General features: G+C 37.9%; 1 protein-coding gene across 1 annotated transcript in view; it reads right to left on the minus strand.

Annotated features, from left to right (window-relative positions):
- Dytn (dystrotelin) overlaps nt 1–25,313 on the minus strand; it is a 58,897-nt gene that overhangs the window by 755 nt on the left and 32,829 nt on the right. Inside the window, 2 exon segments of the mRNA XM_074069556.1 lie at nt 12,068–12,548; nt 14,743–14,902. Of these exon segments, the coding sequence (XP_073925657.1) occupies nt 12,068–12,548; nt 14,743–14,902 (641 nt within the window).

Here is a 25,313-nt window from a genome sequence, read left to right on the forward strand (position 1 = left end):
ACGTTTGAAGAAAAATTCCCTAAACTGTAAACAGGGCTTACCTCTGACAGGTAGGAGGGTGAGGAAGATGTGATGATGAATTCATTTTTAGGAAAAGCTATGCACTTCAACACTTATTTATTTATTTAAATTTGAAATATTTTTCTTGTTAATATTGTTGAACATGTCTCTTTTTCTGAAAAGATTGAAATGGAATATTCCAGACTTTTAAATTGCCAAATGAAATGTTGCAGTGCATATTGTACCTGTTCATTTTTTTCCATTTATTCATATGTACATACATTGTTTGGGTCATTTCCCTCCCCTCTTCCTCCACCATCTCTCCCCCATCTTTCCTTGCTTCCAGGCAGAAACTGTTCTGCCCTTATCTCTAATTTTGTTGAAGAGAGAGTTAAACAATAATAAGGACAAAGCATTTCTGCTAGTTGAGATAAGGGTAGCTATACAGAGAGATTCCTAGCATTGCTTTCATGTACAAATGTGTTACTTTCTAGGTTGATTCTTCTTGAACTGATCTTTTCTCTAGTTGCTGATCCCCTTCTCCTATTGACCTCTGTTGCTTTAAAGTTTCTGCATTAGTTCCTCTGCATTGAGGAGATCAAATTCTAGCATGATTTTTGGGTTTCTTATCTATCCTCATACCTCCCGTGTGTGCTCTCCCCTTATCATGTGACCCAACCACATTGCTGTATTTGCCCTAGATCTAAAGTCTGCAAATGAGGGAGAACATACGACTTTTGGTTTTCTGAGCCTAGCTAACCTCTCTCAGAATGATGTTCTCCAGTTTCATCCATTTACATGTGAATGGTAAGATTTCATTCTTCTTCATGGCTGAGTAGAATTCCATTGTGTATAAATATCACATTTTCCATTCATCAGTAGTGGGGCATCTTGGTTGTTTCCATAACTTGGCTATTGTGAATAGTGCTGCAATAAACATGGGTGTGCAGGTGCCTTTGGAGTAACCTGTGTCACATTCCTTTGGGTATATCCCCAAGAGTGGGATTCCTGGCTCATATGGCAGATCAATGTTTAGATTTCTAAGAAGCCTCCAAATTTTTTTCCAGAGTGGTTGTACCAGCTTGCATTCCCACCAGCAATGTACAAGCGTTTCTTTTTCCCCACATCTTCACCAACACCTGAGGTTAGTGATGTTTTTGATGATGGCTATTCTAACAGGGGTGAGGTAAAATCTTAGTGTGGTTTTGATTTGCATTTCCTTTATGGCTAGAGATGGTGAGCATTTTTTCATGTGTTTTTTGGCCATTTGAATTTCTTCTTTTGAGAAAGTTCTGTTTAGTTCACTTGCCCATTTCTTAATTGGTTCATTGATTTTGGGAGAGTTTAATTTCTTAAGTTCCCTGTATATTCTGGTTATCAGTCCTTTGTTTGATATATGGCTGGAAAATATTTTCTCCCACTCTGTGGGTGTTCTCTTCAGTTTAGAGACCATTTCTTTTGTTGTGCAGAAGCTTTTTAATTTTATGAAGTCCCATTTGTCCATTCTTTCTCTTAGTTGAGCTGCTGGGGTTCTATTGAGGAAGTCCTTGTCTATACTTATTACTTCCAGAGCGTTTCCTGCTACTTCCTATACTAACTTCAGTTTTGGGTCTAATATTAAGGTCCTTGATCCATTTTGAGTTGATACTAGATATACAGGGTGATAGACATGGATCTAGTTTCAGTTTCTTGCAGACGGATAACCACCTTTCCCAGCAACATTTGTTGAAGAGGCTGTCTTTTCTCCATTGTATATTTTTGGCACCTTTGTCAAAAATAAGGTGGGTATAATTGTGTGAATTCATATCCGGGTCCTCTATTCTGTTCCACTGTTAGTCATGTCTGTTTTTGTGTCAGTACCATGCTGTTTTTATTGCTATTGCTTTGTAATACAGTTTGAAGTCGAGTATTGTGATACCTCCAAAATTGCTCTTTTTGCTGAGTATTGCCTTGGCTATTCATGGTCTCTTGTGTTTCCAAATGAACTTTAGGGTGGATTTTTCAATCTCTGTGATGAATGTCATTAGGATTTTTATGGGAATTGCATTAAACATGCAGACTGCTTTTGGTAATATGCCATTTTTACTATGTTGATTCTAACAATCCTTGAGCACGGGAGATCTTTACATCTTCTGTAGTCTTCCTGATCTCTTTCTTCAGGGATTTGTAGTTCTCCTTGTAGAGGTCACTCACATCCTTTGTTAAGTTTCCTCCTAGGTATTTGATTTTTTTTGAGGCTATTGTAAATGGAATTGTTTCCAGGAATATATTCCTTCTCAGTTTGTTTGTTGTTAGTGTATAGAAAAGCTAATGATTTTTGTAAGTTGATTTTGTATCCTGCCACCTTGCTATAGCTGTTTATGGTGTCTAGGAGTTTTTGGGTAGAGTTTTTTGGGTCTTTAAGGTATAGGATCATATTGTCTGCAAATAGGGATATTTTGACAGTTTCTTTACCTATTTATATTCCTTTTATTTCTTCTTCTTGCCTAATTGCTCTGGCTAGGAATTCTAGTACTATGTTGAATAAGAGTGGGGATAGTGGGCACCTTTGTCTCATTCCTGATTTTAGGGGAAATAGTTTCAGTTTTTCACCATTAAGTATGATGTTGGCTATAGCTTTGTCATATATAGCCTTTACAATGTTGAGGTACATTCCTTCTATTCCTAGTTTTCTTAGAACTTTTATCATAAAGTGGTGTTGGATCTTGTCAAAGACTTTTTCTGCATCTATTGAGATGATCAAGTGGTTTTTGTCTTTGCTTTTATTAATGTGCTATATTACATTTATAGATTTGTGTATGTTGAACCACCCCTGCTTCCTGGGGATGAAGCCGACTTGGTCACGGTGGATGAACTTTCTGATGTGCTGTTGGATTCGGTTTGCCATTATTTTATTGAGGATTTTTGCATGGATGCTCATTAAGGAGATTGGCCTATAGTTCTCCTTTTTGGAGGTGTCTTTGTCTGGTTTTGGGATGAAAGCAATATTGGCTTCATAAAATGAGTTAGGCAGTGCTCCTTTCCTTTCTATTTCATGGAACAGTTTAAGGAGGGTTGGTATTAGTTCTTCTTTAAACCTCTGATAAAATTCAGCAGAGAATCCATCAGGTCCTGGACTTTTCCTTTTTGGGAGACTCTTTATTGCTGCTTCAATTTCATTTTGTGTTATAGATCTATTCAGGTGATTAATATCCTCTTGGTTCAGCTTTGGATGGTCATAAATATTTAGAAATCTTTCCATTTCTTCAAGATTTTCAAATTTATTAGAATATACTTCTCAACGTAGTCTCTGATGATTTCCTGGATTTCCTTGGTGTTTGTTGTTATCTCCCCTTTTGCATTTCTGATTTTACTGATTTGGGTTTTTTTTCTCTCTGCATTTCAGTTAGATTTGCCAAGGGTCTATCAATCTTATTATTTTTTTCAAAGAACCAGCTTTTTGTTTCATTTATTCTTTGAATGTTTTTTTTGTTTCTATTTCATTGATTTCAGCCCTTATTTTTATTGTTTCTTTCCTTCTGCTTGTTTTGGGATTTGCTTGTTCTTGTTTTTCTAGGAATTAGAGATGTAGCATTAGGTCATTGACTTGAGATCTTTCTGACCTTTTTAGTATATGCATTCATGGCTACAAACTTTCCTCTCAGGACTGCCTTTGCTGTGTTCCATAGGTTCCGGTAGATCATGTTTTCATTTTCATTAACTTCCAGGAACCTTTTAATTTCCTCTTTTATTTCATTAATGACCCATTGATCATTGAGCAATATGTTGTTCAGCTTCCAATTGTTTGCATGTTTTTTGCTGTTTTTGTTGTTGATTTCTAGTTTTAATGATTGTGATCAAATAGAATGCATGTGATTATTTCTATTTTCTTATATTTGCTGAGGCTTGCTTTGTGCCCTAAGATATGATCATTTTGGAGAAGGTTCTGTGAGCTGCTGAGAAGAATGTATATTGTGCAGAAGTTGGATGAAATATTTTGTAGACATCAGCTAGGTCCATTTGATCTATGATGTGATTTAGTTCTAGAATTTCTTTATTGATTTTTTGTTTGGATGATTTAACTAATTGTGATGGGGGGTATTAAAGTCTCCCACGACCACTGTGTTAGAGTCTATGTATATTTTTAGGTCCTTCAGAGTATGTTTGATGAAATTGGGTGCACTGACATTGGGTGCATATAGGTTGATAATTGTTATTTCCTGCTGGTGTATTTCCCCTTTTATTAGTATGGCATGTCCTCCTTTATCTCATTTGATCAATGTAAGTTTGAAGTCTACTTTGTCCGAGATAAGTATTTCTACCCCTGCCTGTTTTCAGGGGCCATTGTCTTGGTAAATCTTCTTCCAGCCTTTCACTCTCAGTCAGTGCTTGTTTCTGTTGATGAGATGAGTCTCCTGTAGGCAGCAGATTGTTGGATCTTCCTTTTTAATCCAGTTTGCCAAATGGTGTCTTTTGATGGGGAAATTAAGTCTGTTAATATTCAGTGTTAGTATTGATAGGTATGTGGTGATTCTTGTCACTTAGTTGTCTTTGTTGTTCAAGGGTTTGGTTGTGTGCAGCTGAATCAATGTTACTCTCTAATTTCTTGCCTTTTCTTCCCCTGTGGTTTGGTACTGCCTGCTCTTTCATGGTTATGTTTGCTTTCACTTTCTCTGTGCAGAATTCCTTGAAGAATCTTTTGTAGTGGTGGTTTGGTGGTCATATATTGTTTTAGTTTCTGCTTATCAGGGAAGATTTTTATTGCCCCATCTATTTTGAATAATAGTTTTGCTGGGTAGAGTATTGTAGGGTTGAAGTTATTTTCATTCAGTGCCCAGAATACCTCACTCCATGCTCTTCTTGCTTTTAATGTTTCCATTGAGAAATCTGCTGTGATTTTGATGGGTTTACCTTTATATGTTATTTGTTTTTTCTCTCTTAGAGCCTCCAATACTCTTTCTCTATTCTCTGTGTTTGTTCTTTTAATGATAATATGTCATGGGGGTAGTTCTATATTGGTCAAGTCTGTTTGGTGTCCTGGAGGCTTCCTGTACCTGAATGGGCATAGTTTTCTCTAGATTTGGGAAATTTTCTGTTATGATTTTGTTGAATATATTATGAATTCCTTTTGCTTGCACCTCTTCTCCTTCTTCAATGCCTATGATTCTCAGGTTTGGTCTTTTGATGGAGTCAGTGAGTTCTTGCATATTCCTTTCACAGGACTTGAGTAGTGTGACTAATAGTTCTTCAGTTTTTCCTTTAATTTCTATTTCATCTTTAAGTTCTGAGATTCTGTCTTCTGCTTGTTCTAGTCTGCTGGAGTGCCCTTCCATTTTGTTTTGTATTTCTGTTTCATTCTTTGAGGTTTTCCATATCATGGGTCACTTCCTCTTTAATATTGTCAATTTTCATCCTTAATTCATTTATCTCTCTATTTATGGTGTTCTCTGTTTCACTTTGGTGTTTATTTAGGTCTCTTATGAGTTCATTTATTTGTTTTTGTGTTTTCTCATATTCTTTATTTTTGTTGTCCTGGAATTTCTTGAGTGCCTCCTGTACGTTTTGGTTGACCATGTCTAGTAACAGCTCTGTGAAGTTCTCATTGATTACTTGCAGGATTTTCTTCTTTCAGGGTGTTCTTGTGGGCTTTGTTGGATTCCTTGGTATAGTTTATCTTTGTTTTGTTGGAGTCTGGATCTGGGTATCCATTTTCTTCATTTCCCTCTGAATTCTGTACTAATTTTTTTTTTGGAGAGGGGAGAATGGTTTCCATCCCTTTTTTGTCTTCCCATCATTTCACTTGGTACTCTTTCTGTCCCTGGTCTATGTGTAATTTAGTATTAGCTAACTTACAATAGTAAAACTAACAAAACCAAGAAAGAGAGAGAAAAAAGAAAAAGAAAAAGAAAGAAAAATGGAGAACCAAAGAAATCAACAGGGAGAGATGGTAGACAATTAAACAGTGAACAAGACGAACACTTAAAGAAAAGAGAAAAAATATATATATATAAATAAATTCCTGGTTCAGGAACAGTAGAATTTCAGTCTTAGTAATTCTGGTGTCACTCTTTTAGCACTCAGTCCTGTTTGTCTGTGCGTCCTAGGCAGGTTGGAGCCAGCATCTGGTGGTGCTTGAGCCCTCCTGTTTTCTCCATGTAACGTGGTGTGGAGAAGCTTTTTATGGGCTGGGAGTTCAGGGTTTTGGAGTTTTGTTTCTTCTTCTTTTTTTGCCAAGTGTGGCTCCAGCAGGAAAGTATTCTGTTTGATCTGCTGAAGGTCTCCCAAGCACGTTTGGAGCTGGCAGCCAGTGGGTTGGTGGGCAGGCAGGTGGTAGCTGGTGTGCTGGCTGGCAGTGGGCTGGCAGGTAGATGGGCAGGTGGGCAGGTGGCAGTGGTGTGGGTGTGGTGGTGGCGTGGGTGTGGCGGCCCTTCTGTTCTTTCAGTGTATTTTGGTATGGAGAAGACTTCCATGGGCTAGGGGTTCAGGGTGCTGAAGTTTCAGCTCTCCCAGGTGCTTTACCTCAGCCAAGTGTGTCTCCAGCATCTCAGCAAGGTCCCTGATTCAGGTAGCTCATGCAGTCTGTGTCTGTCCCAGTTGCCATTTTGGATCCTCCTTCAGCACTTATTTATGATAAACATGTAGTATTTTGTTATTTGTGCAATTGACAAAAGTGAGATCACAGGAAATTAAAACATGGAAAGGCTTATTGTGTTAGGTAGATGCTTTTTAGCTCTATGATGTATATCTTGGCTCCAACTGCACTGTTTTCTGTTGAGTGTAAGAGGAGCTCATGTCATTTTTAACTCCTCTAACACTGCTCCAGAGCTACAAGGCCCTTGAATAAACCATATTTCATTGCCTGACTAAGACATCTTATCCAGGGACAAATTTATTTTAAGATGTTGCTTTTCAAACTACAATAATAAAAACTTTAAACTACAATGATAAAGAAATAGAAAAGCTGGGCTGGTGGAGTGCCTCAAGTGAGAAATCACCTGTGTAGCAAGCCTGAGGCCCTGAGTTTCAAGCCCCAGTACTGAAATAAATAAATAAATAAATAAATAAAAATCTACCCCATTTCAAAATGAAATTGGTCCATTTGGTTTGCTAGTGCTGTCAAGTCCACTATTTCCTTACTAGTTCTCTGTCTGGATATTCTAGCTATTACTGAAAATGGAGTATTGAAGTTCCCTACTATTACTGTGTTGCTGTCTTTTTATCCTTTCATTTCTGTCAATGACTGCTTTAGATACTAGTTGTTCTAATATTGGGTACATATATTGCTAGACTTGTTATATCTTCCCAGTGAATTGATTCTTTTATCATTATGTAATGTCTTTTTTTTGGGTCTCTTGTGCCAGGTTTTGACCTAAACTAATTCATAATAATTGTAGGCATGCTTGACTTTTTAAGGTACCATTGACATGGAATACCTTTTCCTACCACTTTACTTTCAGCCTGTGTGTCCTTAAATCTAATTTACAGATAATGATTTATAGATATAATATAGTCTGAGCCTGTTTTTTTTTTTTTGTTTTAATCCATTCAGCACCTCTAAATCCTTTGTTTGGGAACTTTAATCCAGTTACACTTAACTTAATTTTGGGAGGAAGGAATCCTATTTGCTAGTTGCTTTCTATCTTATACTTCTTTTGTCTCTCTTTTCCTCTGTTACTGTTTTCCTTTCTGTTCATTGTTTTCTTCATTGCTATGATTTGATTGTTTTCTTTGCTTATCTTTTACAGATATTTTTTGGTTTACACTAAGTATCTTGTAGTTGTACTTGTCTTTTTTAGCTGATAACAACTTCAATTGCATACAAAAACTATTCACTATTAAACCTTGTAAGACATTTTATGTTATTGACATAAAATGTATCTTTTAATATTGTTCATTATCACATTTTCATAGTAATAGTCATTTTTAATATTTTTGTCTTTTACTTTTTATAAAAAGTAAATTACACACTGTTTCAATATTATGGTATTCTGTATTTGTCTTCAACATAGTTAATTTCTCCAATGACTTTTTGGATAAAATATTTTTGGTTGGCAGTTTTTTCTTTCAGCACTTTAAGTATATCTTCCCATTTCATTCTGGCTTTTAAAATTTCTGCTGAGAAAACTTTTTATAATTTTATGAGAGTTATTTGTACATGGCAAGTCACTTTTCCTTTACCACTTTAAAAAGTCTCTTTTTTTTTGTTTGACTACTGACAACATGATTATAATGTGTCTTGGTATGGTTTTCTTTGAGTTTACCCAGTTTGGGGTCTATTGAGCTTCCTTAATTTGGATCTTCATTTTCTTCCCCAGATTCGATAAGTTTTGGGTAGTTATTTCTTTGAGTGAGCTTTCTGATGATCTTTCTTTCTCTTCTGCATCCAGAATTTCCATAATGCATATATTGGTAGAGTTGATGATATCTCATATATCCCTTAAATTTTCTTCACTCTTTTTCCTTTTCTTTCTCTGATTGGATGATTTCAATGCTGTCTCTTTGAGCTTGTGATTCTTTTGTTTGATTCTAGTTTGTTTGAATGTTCTACTGTGAAGATATCAGCACAAAGAGTAAAGAAAGAGGAGGGAAACACGGTGCAAATACAGGAATAAGACAGTTCCAGAAACAGACCCTTATGGAACAAAGATATATGAATTTTGACAGGGAATTCAAAATAACTACCATGAAGATATTCAGTGAGCTCAGGAGAACAATGCTGTTTGCCATTGAATACTTCTGTTGAAATTTTCACTTCAGTTGTCATATTTTTTTCAGCCTTAAGGTTTCTATTTGTTTCTTCTAAATTGTTTCTCCTTGTTGAAATTAACTTTGTTCATGAATATTGTCCCATCAATACTCAAAGACATATGATACAAAAGGCAGTCTTGAATAGCCCCCAGAATGGCTAGAATGTTGAATGTATGATAAAACTATTTCCCTTCTGTCCAAAAAGCTGGGATTTGGGTTTTATTTACCTGCACGCTTTGTACTGAACTTGGAGAAGGAACTATGGCAAGTGCTTTCTTGCTAGTCCAACTCACCATCTTTGATTTTAAACCAGACCCTCCTAATCCAACCACCGAACCACCTGTTTTCCCTTCTTACCACTGAAACATACAGAGGAAAATGGATGGCAAGAGGGATAGGAGAGAAGATGAGAGAAGAATTTCAGAGATGTAGATAGGACATTTCACTCTCAAATTAGAAGAAAATAATTTTATAGGACAGTTAAACTACATGATTATGTCCTTTTACCATGAAAGCAAAGAATATTAAATACTTTTTCAAATCTCATTTCTTTACTGCAAGTTTAAACCAAATTGTTTGCTATTGATTTTCAACACTCAGGCTGTAAAGATGTTTGGGGTCCTCTTTATACACAACATTCTCTCTTCCATGAAGCACTCATAGTCTCTTGAAATCACACTATCTTCGATAATGATACTAAATAACTCTCTTCAGTTAGTGTCAACAACTGCCAAAGAACAGCCACCATGTTTGCTGTTTTAGTCCCATTAAGCCTTTAAGAAATGTAAAATTCATCTTCGTTTTCACAGTATGGTTGCTTCTTAGTAAAATTGTAATCTAAAAGGGCAGTCAACTATCAGGTTTATTGCTGCACTTGGTGACTGTACTCACATTCTGAGTAAATCTTAGTATATTACAAATAGATATTTCCATTTTTCCCAAAAATTTTTTAAAAAAAACCCTGGTCAATAAGGTGATCTGACACTACCTGCTGTTGTCTGGTGCTTCCATCATAGAGATAGAAGCAAAAAATGGTAAACAATACCTTAACTTAGCTTGCTTCACTTTCTATATCTTCATCAATGTGCTTATCACACTTTTGGATTAACTTTGATGTAATTTTGGTGAGTATATATAGATTATATACAAATTATGGAGTGTATTTTTATAATCCATGTTACCAATGGCTAAGTAGGGTTTAAAACAGGATCATATTCAATATAAGACTGAATAAGGGTCAAACATAACTAGATATATTTGAGTAAGGAGTGATAGATAATGTAAAAGCATAACCATGAAGATGAACAGATCCTCATGTTTTATGCATAAAGACCTCAAAGAAATAAGACTAATAACAAAAAATAATTTAAATCTTGAAAATTAGTATTTGTTGAATCATAAACATATTTGTACAATAACACATACTTCTTATAGAAACATCTCAATGGTTCTATTGAAATTATAAATGGAAACAGGTGAATTTTTTGAGACATACTTCTAGATTTTCTAAAATATTGGATAATACTCATATACTTACGCATCATCACATCATCTGAATTTACAAATATCCTTTACTCTTTTATGATGCCCGAATAGGTACATGAAAATGTATTTTTATTGAAAGATCTTGATAAAGTCATTTAAAATATGCATTAATCTTTTTCCATCAGGTATTAAACTGGATACGTGTGAGATGTTGTCTTCTAAATATGAATAGTAGACCCAGTCCATAACTATTCTAAAAATGTACATTGTAACCTCTACATTTGTGGTTTTAGAATATAACATTTTGGAAACTGGCAACTTTCACTAGCTCATTTGGAGAAACAAAAACAAAAAAGCCAAACAAGATGTCAAAGACTAAAAGAAATTTTCTATTTGGCTCACCTTTTATGTGAAATGTTATGTGAATTCTTTTCTAAAAAAGTCAAGTGGACTTTGCTTGGAATACTATCATGACCCTAAGGATATTTAGCTGGAACCATACTGTGTGGAATTTTGTGTTGGCTTAAGAATCAGGCATAAGGAGCTCCCATTCTGTCTTTGTCTTAGGCAGCCTAAGCATGCTTCTGACTTCTCTGTGAATTCTTTTCCTCCAATACTAAGATTATAACTCCAACTTCACTTACCATACAGCTTTTTAGAATCATTTAGAATCACCAGTATATAGCTCTCCAACTTTCACAGGCTGAATTGTGTTGTCCCCCCATCTCCAAATTTATATATTGAAGTCACCTCAAAATGTGACTGTATTTGAGATATGGTCTCTAAAGAGGCAATTCAATTAAAATGAGGCCATTAGGATGAATGGACCCTACTCTAACATGACTGGTGTCTATAAGAAGAGGGAATGTGGATATAAACATATACATTCTGTCTAGGGAGAGGTAGAGGTGGCATTCAATAAGTTAAGGAGAGAGGCCTCAGAAGAAACCAATGCTGCTGACACCCTGATCCTGGACATCTAACCTTCAGGTCAGTAAGAAAATGATTCTTCTTCCTTCCTTCCTTCCTTCCTTCTTTCCTTCCTTCCTTTCTTCCTTCTTTCTTTTCTTCCTTCCTTCCTTCCTACCTTCCTTCCTTTCTTCCTTCCCCCCTCATTCTTTTTCTCTTTCTTTCATTTAAGCCACCTAGTCTATGATACGTTGTTATGGTTACCCTAGAAAACTAATATAGATATATTGAAAAGGCCTCCTCTGATGCACAAACACATGAGAATGTTATTCTTTATTTAATCATAAATCTCTAGACAGATCACCAGTCTCCAACATAAATGCTGTTAGCCTTTCTCAAAAACAAATACATATGCATATATATTCTAGAGAAAAATAAGACAATATCACTCTAAAACAGAAGAAATTATTTCAGTAAAAGACTTTTTAAAGGCCTTTAGAATTCAGCAGCAAGTCATAGCTTATGAGGAAAATGATAATGATGGTGCTACTTACAATATAGAAACCTTAATTCTCCTTTAGAAAGAGTAGCATTATTGCCCCCATCTTTAAATGGCTACATCAAACTGATCAGTTATATATGATTTAAGGTCACTACTACTAATAATCACAGTAAGAATATAATAAATATTCATTTAATGCTTACTATGTGGCAGGTGCTGTACTAAAGTCTTGCATGGTTTATCACCTTTAACTCTCACAGAAATCCAATGAATTACTCAATACTAGAAAACAAATTCACAGCTGCTGCCAATGTCCAAAAGGTTCAGAACTCTGTTACACACCAGACAAACCATAGCTATGGGGCTAATGTTAGAAAATCAAAGGTTTTAAAAGGCACTCTTATTCCCTGGTCACTGCTATCTCTCTTGACTATGAAATCTTACCTGATGTTGTTTCTAGATTAAAGGCATCCAGGAGCTTTGACAATAGTTCTTGTGGTTCGTCTTCCTCCTGTTCATTCTTTCTCTCTTTGATGTTAACTATCTCTTTTCTATCCGCAGGTGCATGATCAGGACTGCTCATTTTAGTAGGAGAAATTTGAGGGTTGTTCTGCAGCATTTCATCCTGGTAACTGGGTAGGAGACTAAGGATTTCATTCGCCATCTTTGGTGAATGGTTTTGCCCCCCAGTGCCTTGCAAAATGTTCTCTGGTTGTTCTGAATTTGGCAGAGTGTGCTCGGCATTTGCTTGACTTCTGTCAACCACAGTAGGGTGAGGAAGAGGTTCCTGTTCTGGACCGTTCTCAGTGGGATTCCTAATCTGGAAAGAATCTTCGCCCTTCCAAAACCTATCTGCTGAAGAATAGTCAATCTTGGACACTGCGTTTTGACAGGAAGATGAAGGATGGGCTAGTTGCAACATTGTCTGGGCAAAGAAAATCTTATTTATGAAGAAATACTTATTTTACTTTTTAACAAGTGCATTAAATTTCAATATTCCAACAGGAGATGCTAATGTAACATATTTCTTTTTCCTCTCTTTATTTTGTTACTTCAATATCAACCTCAAACTTTGTATAAGAATTGGAATACCCTGAGCAGTAAAATATCACAGTGAATAATTACAACAAATTGGAAAAAAATTCTAGGTTCTCAAAAGCCCAGGTCCTAAAAATGTCATAAGGGATTTCTGAAAACAGAAGCATATGTTGAATTGATAAGTAAAAATTATTACAATAAAACATGGTCATAATTATTTGTCTAGTAAGGATGTGGTGAGGGCTTTCACATGAAGTCACATGTACAAACTCTAGGGATGTTCATATATGGCATTGTTCTCAAAGTGTCCTCAGGCACCTGAGACCATTTCAGGGGCCTGCGAAATAAAATAATTTTCATAATGATTTGTTGATGCTATTTGTTCATTGAATTGGTGTGTTCTCTGATGGTACAAAATCAACAATAAGTATAGCCGTTGGTGCCTCAATAGGAATCCAGACAGCATCACCATGGTACTGCCAGTCAGGAAACTTTCACCATCTATACTGCCAGTTTAAAAAAATGACAGCTTAATAACAATCCAGGCCTTTGAAATGTTGTGTGGGATGAAATGGGAAGTGTGCACAAGACACTTCAGATGCATACTTCAAGTCAAGTGGTGGCTTTTGTGCCAGAGAAAGACGGGCAGTCACACCATGACTATTCCAACTTGGGTATTTGGCAAATATTTTCTGAAAAGACTGAACAAAGCAAGAATGTCACTGCAAGGAAAACAATTACTGTATTTTTATCATTTATGACAGTCAAGCTTTCAAGCAAAAATTAGTAGTTGGAAAACTTGCAACTATCACCACGAGCTTGGTAGCTTTCCAATTCTTAAAAACTTTCTGATAAAATTAGCAGTGGCACTAATGAATGTGAATTTTTTTTGATCTCTAATGAAATAGGTGAGCCCTACAAAGTTCAGCATAGCTCAGTGTGCCAGTATTTTTCAAAATGACCAATAAATGTTACAAAATTAAGCATGGGGAGATTGAAAGAGTGTACTAGACACTAGATTTTTTTTGGTGGTACTGGGATTTGAACTGAAGGCTTTGCACTTGATAGGCAGGTGCTCTGCCACTTGAGCCACACTGCCAGTCCTTGAGCCCAGATTTTAATGAAACAGATTGGGTCTCAGATTTCACATTGCAGTTATCCTTTAAGAAACTGTTTTGTTTTATGTTTTGGTAAAGTATCAAAGAAAAGTACCTCCACTTATTTGAAAAGCTATAAAAATACCTCTTTTTGACTGCAATTCTACACAATTCTATGTGAAGCCAGATTTCTTCATGTACTTTGACCAAAGAATCTTGTAACAGATTTATTGCTAAAGCAGTTATAAAAAATTTACCTCTTTCATTAAGCCAGACATTAAAGAGATTTGTAAAAAATGTAAAACACTGCTATTCTTTGAGGTCCCACCCCACTCCTGCCACCGTGGTGCTAGGGATTAAACCCAGAACCTGTGCATGCTAGACCAGTGCTCTACCACTGAGTACATCCCTAGTCCCTGAGTTTTTGAGAGAGGATCCCCCTGTGGATTTTGAACTCGATATCCTCCTGCCTTCATCTCCCAAGTGCTGGGATAACAGGCATGTACCACCATGCTCGGTTCTTCTAGGCTTTTAAATATATATAGTTATTGTTTAAAAATGTGACATATATAGTGTTTATTATTTTCGCGTCAATTAGTTAATGAATATACTTTAAAACCACTTCTCAGTTTTAATTTTTATTATGGTGAATAGCAGGAAATATAACCCACAAGACAAAAGCTCCTTGGGGGTTTCAACATTTTTAGGAATGTACAAGGGATCCTGAAATGAAAAAGTTTAAGAACCAATGCTATAAAGAATTGCTTTGCCCAGGTCTATTGTTTCTAAATGGTACTGGTCCTCCAATGGTGCTATTGTCCAGCTGGGGAAGCATATGGTCTGGAGGATGAAAGTGGGAGAGAGCAAGGAGAGAGGTGGTCAAGATGAGGTGTGAAGCTTTGGGCTATAGCCCTCCCTGGGCTGGAGGACTCAAGGTTATACTTCCAGGTGGTCTAGGTAGCCAGTATCTCCTACATTTTTTACCTTTAGGTCCTGCTCCATCTGCTGTATTGCAGTCCATAGACTATCCTGCTTGGTTCTGAGCTCATGAATCATTGTTTCAAATCTGCAACTTTTTTCTTCATGAGAGTTGTATATTGCTTGCAACTTGTCTTTGTGTCGGTTTAACTGTTTTTTAAGGAGCCTAAGAAGAGAACAGGGTTGAGTGGTTTGGAAGTGCAAGAGACCAGCACTCTCCCTAGAGCCCTAGCAAGATCTCCTTCACACCAGGCTTTCCTGTGGCTCATCTAACCTTGATTGCACTGCTTCATGCTGTTTGCTCTCCATGTGCGGCTGCCATGTCCCAATATGCACCCAATTCCCCTAACAATTCCTTTGACTTTGAGGTGTTTTAGAAAACTCACCAGGCATGTTTTGCATTACTTTTGACGCCATACCTTTACCACCTACTTAAAATTGAATATTGACGTTACTCATACTTCTGTCTAGAATCACTCCATTCAGGAAGATTGTACACCTAGCATGGCCAGACACCCAACCTTTGATCAAGACAAGACCACAGGGTAGGAATGATGATACAGCTCATGTTTTGTGGCTTTTTTTTTTTTTTTTTGGTTTTTCTTCCCTTCTCGTTGTTCATTAGTTTAAGAATGGCTGGGCGTCGTGGTGTACTCCTGTAAACCCAGGAACCTTGGAGGCAGAGGCAGTAGGAACATGGTACAAGTCAAGTCTGGATAAAACACAAGTCCCTATCTGAAAAATAAACTAAAAAAGGATTGAGGTGTGGCTAAATTATGAGATCCTGAATTCAAATCAAAACACACACACACACACAAAGAACATAAAGTCGGGTCATTTCCTTACGGTGCTTAAAGCCCTGCCACAGTCTACCCCTCAATTTAGACTCAGCTGAAGTCTTTACAAAGGTAAATGAGCCCAAAAGCTGGTAAGTGTACATCCCTTCCCCTGCCCTCTGAGCTCATCTGCTTTCCTTTGCTCACTCATGACCTTCCACAATACGGAGATTCTGGTTACTCTCTGGACACACCAGGCATCTTCTCTTCTCTGAGTTCCTGCTCTTTTTTACTCCTTCTTCTTGGCCCGTTGTTCTCTCCCAAGTTCCTGCTTGATTTGCTCTCTTATTTCCTTTAAGTCTTTGCTAACATATTACATTTTCAACAAAGCCTTCCTTGACTGTCCTACTAGAAACCAGAAACCATAACCCCAGAATCCCCTCTGGCATGTGGCACTGCACAGCCCCTTCCCTTCTTTATCTGCATGGTTTTTCACCTCTAATCACTATAGAGCTCCATGACATCTCAGGTTTTGATCTAGCTTCCAGCCTTTAAATTTCTAGACCTCATGCTCTATGACATACTATATGTTTTACTTATATATTACTCAATTATTTATTTGCTATTGCCTCTTTTTTTTATTGTTTTATCATTCATATGTGCATACAACGCTTGGGTCATTTCTCCCTTCTGCCCCCACCCCCTCCCTTCCCACCCACTCCACCCCACCCCCTCAATACCGGGCAGAAACTATTTTGCCCTTATCTCTAATTTTGTTGAAGAGAGAGTATAAGCAATTATAGGAAAGAACAAGGGGTTTTGCTGGTTGAGATAAGGATAGCTATACAGGGCATTGACTCACATTGATTTACTGTGCGTGGGTGTTACCTTCTAGGTTAATTCTTTTTAATCTAACCTTTTCTCTAGTTCCTGGTCCCCTTTTCCTATTGGCCTCAGTTGCTTTAAGGTATCTGCTTTAGTTTCTCTGCATTAAGGGCAACAAATGCTAGCTAGTTTTTTAGGTGTCTTACCTATCCTCACCCCTCCCTTGTGTGCTCTCGCTTTTATCATGTGCTCATAGTCCAATCCCCTTGTTGTGTTTGCCCTTGATCTAATGTCCACATATGAGGGAGAACATACGATTTTTGGTCGTTTGAGCCAGGCTAACCTCACTCAGAATGATGTTCTCCAATTCCATCCATTTACCAGCGAATGATAACATTTCGTTCTTCTTCATGGCTGCATAAAATTCCATTGTGTATAGATACCACATTTTCTTAATCCATTCGTCAGTGGTGGGGCATCTTGGCTGTTTCCATAACTTGGCTATTGTGAATAGTGCCGCAATAAACATGGATGTGCAGGTGCCTCTGGAGTAACAGTCTTTTGGGTATATCCCCAAGAGTGGTATTGCTGGATCAAATGGTAGATCGATGTCCAGCTTTTTAAGTAGCCTCCAAATTTTTTTCCAGAGTGGTTGTACTAGTCTACATTCCCACCAACAGTGTAAGAGGGTTCCTTTTTCCCCGCATCCTCGCCAACACCTGTTGTTGGTGGTGTTGCTGATGATGGCTATTCTAACAGGGGTGAGGTGGAATCTTAGTGTGGTTTTAATTTGCATTTCCTTTATTGCTAGAGATGGTGAGCAATTTTTCATGTGTTTTTTGGCCATTTGAATTTCTTCTTTTGAGAAAGTTCTGTTTAGTTCACTTACCCATTTCTTTATTGGTTCATTAGTTTTGGGAGAATTTAGTTTTTTAAGTTCCCTATACATTCTGGTTATCAGTCCTTTGTCTGATGTGTAGCTGGCAAATATTTTCTCCCACTCTGTGGGTGTTCTCTTCAGTTTAGAGACCATTTCTTTTGATGAACAGAAGCTTTTTAGTTTTATGAGGTCCCATTTATCTATGCTATCTCTTAGTTGCTGTGCTGCTGGGGTTTCATTGAGAAAGTTCTTACCTATACCTACTAACTCCAGAGTATTTCCTACTCTTTCCTGTATCAACTTTAGAGTTTGGGGTCTGATATTAAGATCCTTGATCCATTTTGAGTTAATCTTGGTATAGGGTGATATACATGGATCTAGTTTCAGTTTTTTGCAGACTGCTAACCAGTTTTCCCAGCAGTTTTTGTTGAAGATGCTGTCTTTTCTCCATGATATATTTTCAGCGCCTTTGTCAAAGACAAGTTGGTTATAGTTGTGTGGCTTCATATCTGGGTCCTCTATTCTGTACCACTGGTCTTCATGTCTGTTTTTGTGCCAGTACCATGCTGTTTTTATTGTTATTGCTTTGTAATATAGTTTGAAGTCTGGTATCGTAATACCTCCAGAATTGTTCTTTTGACTGAGTATTGCCTTGGCTATTCGTGGCCTCTTGTGTTTCCATATAAATTTAATGGTAGAATTTTCAATCTCTTTAATAAATGTTATTGGAATTTTGATGGGAATTGCATTAAACATGTAGATTACTTTTGGGAGTATAGACAGTTTTACTATGTTGATTCTACCAATCCATGAGCATGGGAGATCTCTCCACTTTCTATAGTCTTCCTCAGGGAGATTCCAAGATGGCGGCTAGAGGGAGGAAGCAGAAAGCGACTCTCCTCTAGTGAAATCTTGGAGAGACGCTGGAGACACACTTTGCAGGCATAATCACTGAGAAAAGGCATAACTTTGACCCCTCCACATCTCCAGCCGGTGCAGAGAATCTCCACTTCACGTTAAATGGAGAAACGAGGAGGGCCCCCGGGGCCACCAGTGGCCGGCGCCCATACTGCTTGGGAAGACGTGGACCAGGTGAGCTTCACGGTACTGCAGTACCCCCACAGACAAGCCTGGGCCAGAGCAGCATAGCCCCCTGGACAGACTGACCTCCACCCAGGAAAAAAAGAGAAACTGAGTAATAAGCAATAAGAACAGTTAAGACACGCAGGAAAGAGGGTGGGGCGCCCTGAGCGCTGAAGATTGGGGGAAGGGAACCCTTCCCGGGACTGTAAATAAACAAGCCGGGCGGCTGGAGAGGCTCTGGCGGGAGCGGGGTGCGCGCCCAGCAACCAGGAGCGGGATCGCTTGTGAGAGTGGAGGAGGGAGGAAAACTCCACAGGAGAGGAAGGAAGACCCACCTCCCACGTGACCTGTAAATAAACAAGGCTGCCGGCAGGAGCAGCAGCACCACCCAGTAAGCAGGAGCAGGAAAGCTTCTGAAAGTGGCAGTGGGAGGAAAACTTCAGAGGAGAGGGGGGAAGACCCACCTCCCACATGAACCGTAGATAAACACGCAGGCCTGACACGCGGGGGCAGTGTCACCTTTCCCAGTGCTTGGAAAGGGGAAAGCCTGTAGCAGAGGCTCCCGCACAGGAGAACTCTGAGCAAACAAAGCCTGTGGGACCAGGTGAGTGCGAAGTTCACCCCAGAGACCTGCATAAATAACACCGCCAGCTACAGGCTGAGAGCAGCAGGCAGGCAAGCCACAGTTGCAGATACCACTCTCAGAACTGCCTCCAGACGCTTTTTTTTCTTTTTCTCCCTACCTTTGATGAGAGAACAACCGAATTACACCTGCAAGCCGAAAAACTTACTGAAACTGTATCGCATTTGAACTTGGGACACTTGGTGGGGCTTTTGTGTGTGTGTGTGTGTGTGTGAGTGTGTAGTTTTGTTCCACTTTATGCATCCCCTTTGATGAGACAACTACAGAACAACATCTGAGGCACCAACTCCAGGACTGGAGATTGAGACGGACACCCAAATTATTAAGACTGAAACTGCATTGCATATAAACTTGGAAGTTTTTTTTTTTTTTTAATTTTCTATTTTCCATTTTATTTTAATTCATTTTTATATATAGATATTTCTTTCATTTACTTATTTTTTATTTTTTTATCTTTGATTTTCAATCCTCTCTCTGTCTCTCTAATGTCTGTTCAGCTTACTGTCAATTAGTACACTAACACTCCCTGTTTATACCTTTGAAACTCTCTTGTCTGATACCTTGTTCTGCTTTCTCCCTCTTGTCTGTATATTTGTTTTCCCCTTTTCTTTAACTTCTTGTTTTCCATCTCAGCTCACTGTTCCATTCTAAATATTACCACTGTTTTTATTGCAAGCTAGAAAATACTTAATTGCACACAGTACAGGGACAGTAACAATACCAAGGACAATGACAGGAAGACAGAAAAAACAGGGAAACCAGTTTCCTCACAGCAAAAATTAGTCTTCCTCAATCTCTTTCTTCAGAAGTTTATAGTTTTCCTTGTAGAGGTCTTTCACATCTTTTGTTAGGTTTACACCTAGGTATTTGATTTTGTTTGAGGCTATTGTAAATGGAATTGTTTTCATACATTCTTTTTCAGTTTGCTCATTGTTAGTGTATAGAAATGCTAATGATTTTTCTATGTTGATTTTATATCCTGCTACCTTGCTGTAGCTATTGATGATGTCTAGAAGCTTCTGAGTAGAGTTTTTTGGGTCTTTAAGGAATAGGATCATGTCATCTGCAAATAGGGGTATTTTGACAGTTTCTTTATGTATTTGTATTCCTTTTATTCCTTCTTCTTGCCTAATTGCTCTGGCTAGGAATTCCAGTACTATGTTGAATAGGAGTGGAGATAGTGGGCATCCTTGTCTTGTTCCTGATTTTAGAGGGAATGGTCTCAGTTTTTCTCCGTTAAGTATAATGCTGGCTGTAGGTTTGTCATATATAGCTTTTATAATGTTGAGGTACTTTCCTTCTATTCCTAGTTTTCTTAGAGCTTTTATCATGAAATGGTGTTGGATCTTATCAAAGGCTTTTCCTGCATCTATGGAGATGATCAAGTGGTTTTGTCTTTGCTTCTGTTAATGTGGTTTATTACGTTTATTGATTTTTGTATGTTGAACCACCCCTGCATTCCTTGGATGAAGCCTACTTGGTGGTGGTGAGTAATCTTTTTGATGTGTTGTTGAATTCGGTTTGCCATTATTTTGTTGAGGATTTTTGCATCAATGTTCATTAAGGAGATTGGCCTATAGTTCTCCTTTTTGGAGGTGTCTTTGCCTGGTTTTGGGATAAGTGTAATACTGGCTTCATAAAATGTGTTTGGCAGTTTTCCTTTCCTTTCTATTTTGTGGAACAGTTTAAGGAGGGTTGGTATCAGTTCTTCTTTAAAGGTCTGATAGAATTCAGCAGAGAATCCATCAGGTCCTGGACTTTTCTTTTTGGGGAGACTCTTGATTGCTGCTTAATTTCATTTTGTGTTATAGGTCTATTCAGGTGATTAATTTCCTCTTGGTTCAGTTTTGGATGATCATACATGTCTAGAAATCTGTCCATTTTTTAAGATTTTTTAATTTATTTGAATATAGGTTCTTGAAGTAGTCTCTGATGATTTCCTGGACTTCCATGGTGTTTGTTGTTATCTCCCCTTTAGCATCCTGATTCTACTAATTTGGGTTTTTTCTCTCCTCATTTTAGTCAGGTTTGCCAGGGGTCTATCAATCTTGTTTGTTTTATCAAAGAACCAACTTTTTGTTTCATTAATTCTTTGTTTGGTTTTTTTGGTTTCTATTTCATTGATTTCAGCTCTTATTTTTATTATTTCTCTCCTTCTATTTGTTTTGGGATTTGCTTGTTCTTGCTTTTCTAGGAGTTTGAGATATATCATTAGGTCATTGATTTGGGATCTTTCAGTCTTTTTAATATATGCACTCATGGCTATAAACTTTCCTCTCAGGACTGCCTTTGCTGTGTCCCATAGGTTCCGGTAGGTTGTGTTTTCATTTTCATTGACTTCCAGGAACTTTTTAATTTCCTCTTTTATTTCATCAATGATCCATTGTTCATTAAGTAATGAGTTATTTAGTTTCCAGCTGCTTGCATATTTTTTGTCTTTACTTTTGTTGTTGAGTTCTAGTTTTACTGCATTGTGATCAGAAAGTATGCATGGTATAATTTCTGTTTTCTTATATTTGCTGAGGCTTGCTTTGTGCCCTAGGATATGATCTATTTTGGAGAAGGTTCCATGGGCTGCTGAGAAGAATGTATACTGTGTAGAAGTTGGATGAAATGTTCTGTAGACATCAAGTAGCTCCATTTGATCTATTGTATGTTTTAGATCTTGGATTTCTTTATTGATTTTTTTGTTTGGATGACCTATCTATTAGATAATGGGGTGTTAAAGTCTCCCACAACCACTGTGTTGGCATTAATATATGCTTTTAGGTCTTTCAGGGTATGTTTGATGAAATTGGGTGCGCTGACATTGGGTGCATACAGGTTGATAATTATTATTTCCTTTTGGTCTATTTCCCATTTTATTAGTATGGAATGTCCTTCTTTATCTCATTTGATCAATGTAGGTTTGAAGTCTACTTTGTCAGAGATAAGTATTGCTACTCCTGCCTGTTTTTGGGGGCCATTGGCTTGGTAAATCTTCTTCCAGCCTTTCATCCTAAGCCTATGCTTATTTCTGTTGGTTAGATGGGTCTCCTGTAAGCAACAAATTGTTGGATCTTTCTTTTTAATCCATTTCGTCAAGTGGTACCTTTTGATGGGTGAATTAAGTCCATTAACATTAAGAGTTAGTACTGATAGATATGTGGTGATTCCTGTCATTTAGTTGTCTTAGTTGTTTGAAGGTTTGATTGTGTGTACCTAAGTTGAGGTTACTCTCTACTCTCTTGCTTTTTCTTTTCCTGTGGTTTGGTGTTGCCTGTCTTTTCATGGTTAAGTTGGGTTTCACTTTCTGTGTGCAGAATCCCTTGAAGAATCTTTTGTAGTGGTGTCTTTGTGGTCACATATTGTTTTAGTTTCTGCTTATCATGGAAGACTTTTATTGCTCCATCTATTTTGAATGATAGCTTTGCTGGGTAGAGTATCCTGGGGTTGAAGTTATTTTCATTCAGTGCCCGGAAGATCTCACCCCATGCTCTTCTTGCTTTTAATGTTTCTGTTGAGAAGTCTGCTGTGATTTTGATGGGTTTACCTTTGTATGCTATTTGTTTTTTCTCTCTTACACCCTTCAATATTCTTTCTCTAGTTTCTGAACTTGTTGTTTTAATGATGATATGTCATGGGGTAGTTCTATTTTGATCTGGTCTGTTTGGTGTCCTGGAGGCCTCTTGCATATGGATGGGAATATCTTTCTCTAGATTTGGGAAATTTTCTGTTATTATTTTGTTGAATATATTATGCATTCCCTTTGCTTGCACCTCTTCTCCTTCTTTGATGCGCATGATTCTCAAGTTTGGTCTTTTGATGGAGTTGGTGAGTTCTTGCATTTTCTTTTCACAGGACTTGAGTTGTTTAATTAATAGTGCTTTGGTTTTTCCTTTAATTACCATTTCATCTTCAAGATCTAAGATTCTGTCTTCTGTTTGTTCTATTCTTCTGGATTGGCCTTCTGTTTTGTTTTGCAGTTCTGTTTCGTTCTTTTTTCCTGAGGTTTTCCATATCTTGGGTGGTTTTCTCTTTAATGTTATCTATTTTTTCCTGAGTTCATTTATCTCTTTATTAATTGTGTTCTCTGTTTCATTTTGGTGTTTATACAGTGCTTCTATGGTTTCCTTTATTTCTTCTTTGCTTTTTAAAATTCTCTATTTTCATTGTCTTGGAATTTCTTGAGTGTCTCCTGTACATTTTGGTTGACCATATCCAGTATCATCTCTATAAAATTCTCATTGAGTACCTGCAGTATGTCTTCTTTTAAAATTATTCTTATGGGCTTCATTGAGTTCTTTGGCATAGTGTACCTTCATTTTGTTGGAGTCTGTATCTGAGTATCTGTTTTCTTCATTTCCCTCTAGTTCCTGTACTAATTTTTTGCTGTGGGGAAATTGGTTTCCCTGTTTTTTCCATCTTCCTGTCATTGCCCTTGGTGTTATTACTGTCCCTGTACTGTGTGCAACTGTGTATTTTCTAGCTTCTAATAATAACAATGGTGATATTTAGAATGGAAGGGTGAGAGGAGATGGAAAGCAAAGAAGTTAAAGAAAAAGGGAAAAACAAATAAACAAGTAGGAAAAAACAAAACAAAGAATCAAACAAAAGAGTTTCAAAGATATAAACAGGGAGCATTAGTGTACTAATCGACAGTAAGCTGTACAGGCATTAGAGAGACAGAGAGAAGATTGAAAATAAAAAATAAAAAGAATAAAGATAAGAATAAAAATTTAAAAAAATAAATGAAAAAAAAATATGTATATAAAAATAAAATAAAATATAACAAAATGAAAAATAGAAAAAAAACCCTCCAAGTTCAAATGCAATGAAGTTTCAGTCTTAATAATTTTGGTGTCCGTCTCAGCCTCAAATCCTGGAGATGGTGCCTCAGATGTTGTTCTGTAGTTGTCTCATCAAAGGGCACGCATAAAGTAGAACAAAACTGCACACACACACACACACACACACACAAAACAAACCCACAAAGTGTCCCAAGTTCAAATGCAATACAGTTTTAGTATGTTTTTCAGGATGCAGGTGTAGTTCAGTTGTTTTCTCATCAAAGGTAGGGAGAGAGAAAAAAAAGAGTCTGGAGACAGGTTTGTGAATGGCCACCTGTGGCTGTGGCTTGCCTGCCCCCTGCTGTTAGCCTGCTGTTGCTGGAGGCGTTATTTATGCAGATCTCTGGGGTGAGCTTAGCACTCACCTGGCCCACAGACTTTTTTTACTCAGAGTTCTCCTGTGCATGAGCCACTGCTACAAGCTTTCCCCTTTCCAAGCACACTGGGGGAGGTGACACTGCACCCACTTTCTCTGACCTGCGTGTTTGCTTACAGCTCACGTGGGAAGTGGGTCTTCCCCCTCTCCTGTGGAGTTTTCCTCCCACTGCTGCTTTTACAAGCTTTCCCGCTCCTGATTGCTGGGCATGTGCCGCTGCTTCTGCCGGCCATCGTGTTTGTTTACAGCTCATGTGGGAGGTGGGTCTTCCCCCCTCTCCTGTGAAGTTTTCCTCCCTCCACCACTCTTACAAGCTTTCCTGCTCCTGATTGCTGGGTGCACACCCCGCTCCCACCAGAGCCTTTCCGGCCAGGCCTGGCTTGTTTATTTACAGTTCTGGGAAGAATTACCCTCCCCCCATCTTCGGTGCTCAGGGCGTCCCACCCTCTTTGCAATGTGTCTTTATTGTTCTTATTGCTTATTACTCAGTTTCTCTTTTTTCCCCAGGTGGAGGTAGGTCTGTCCAGGGGGCTATGGTGATCTGGCCCAGGGTTGTCTGTGGGAGTACCGCGTACCGCTTAGCTCACCTTATCTGCGTCTTCCCAAGCTGTCTGGGTGTGGGCAACTGGCGGCCTGGGGGCCCTCCAGGTTTCTCCATTTAACGTGAAGTGGAGATTCTCTGCACCGGCTGGAGGTGTGGAGGGGTAAAAGTTTTGCCTCTTCTCAGTGGTTTTGCCTGCAAGGTGTGTCTCCAACATCTCTCCAAGATTTCACTACAGGTGGCATGCTTTCTGCTTCCTCCCTCTAGCCGCCATCTTGGAATTTGCTATTGTCTCTTGATCATGGAATTTTTTTCTATTTTGTTTATTACTATGTCCCCAGGCTCTGGCTTAAAATAATCTCTATCATACGGTAGGTATGCGATTAAAATTGTTTAAATGTAGTTTTATTCTTTGATCACCACTGTTGGTATATTTATAGAATTTGTTGAAATTGGTTGTCTGGTGCGAAATGCAACATTTCTCAATGTCAGAATCCTTAAAATTCCTAATTGCCATAATGCTTGCAGAGGTCCTAGAGTATAGTTTGTGATGCCATCCAAGGCTGGTGTCTCTGAAAGATAGTCTTCAAGTGTCAGTCAAACAGGTGAGAGAGGAATCTGACT

This window comes from Castor canadensis, chromosome 4, assembly GCF_047511655.1.
Source record: "Castor canadensis chromosome 4, mCasCan1.hap1v2, whole genome shotgun sequence".
Lineage (NCBI taxonomy): Eukaryota > Metazoa > Chordata > Mammalia > Rodentia > Castoridae > Castor > Castor canadensis.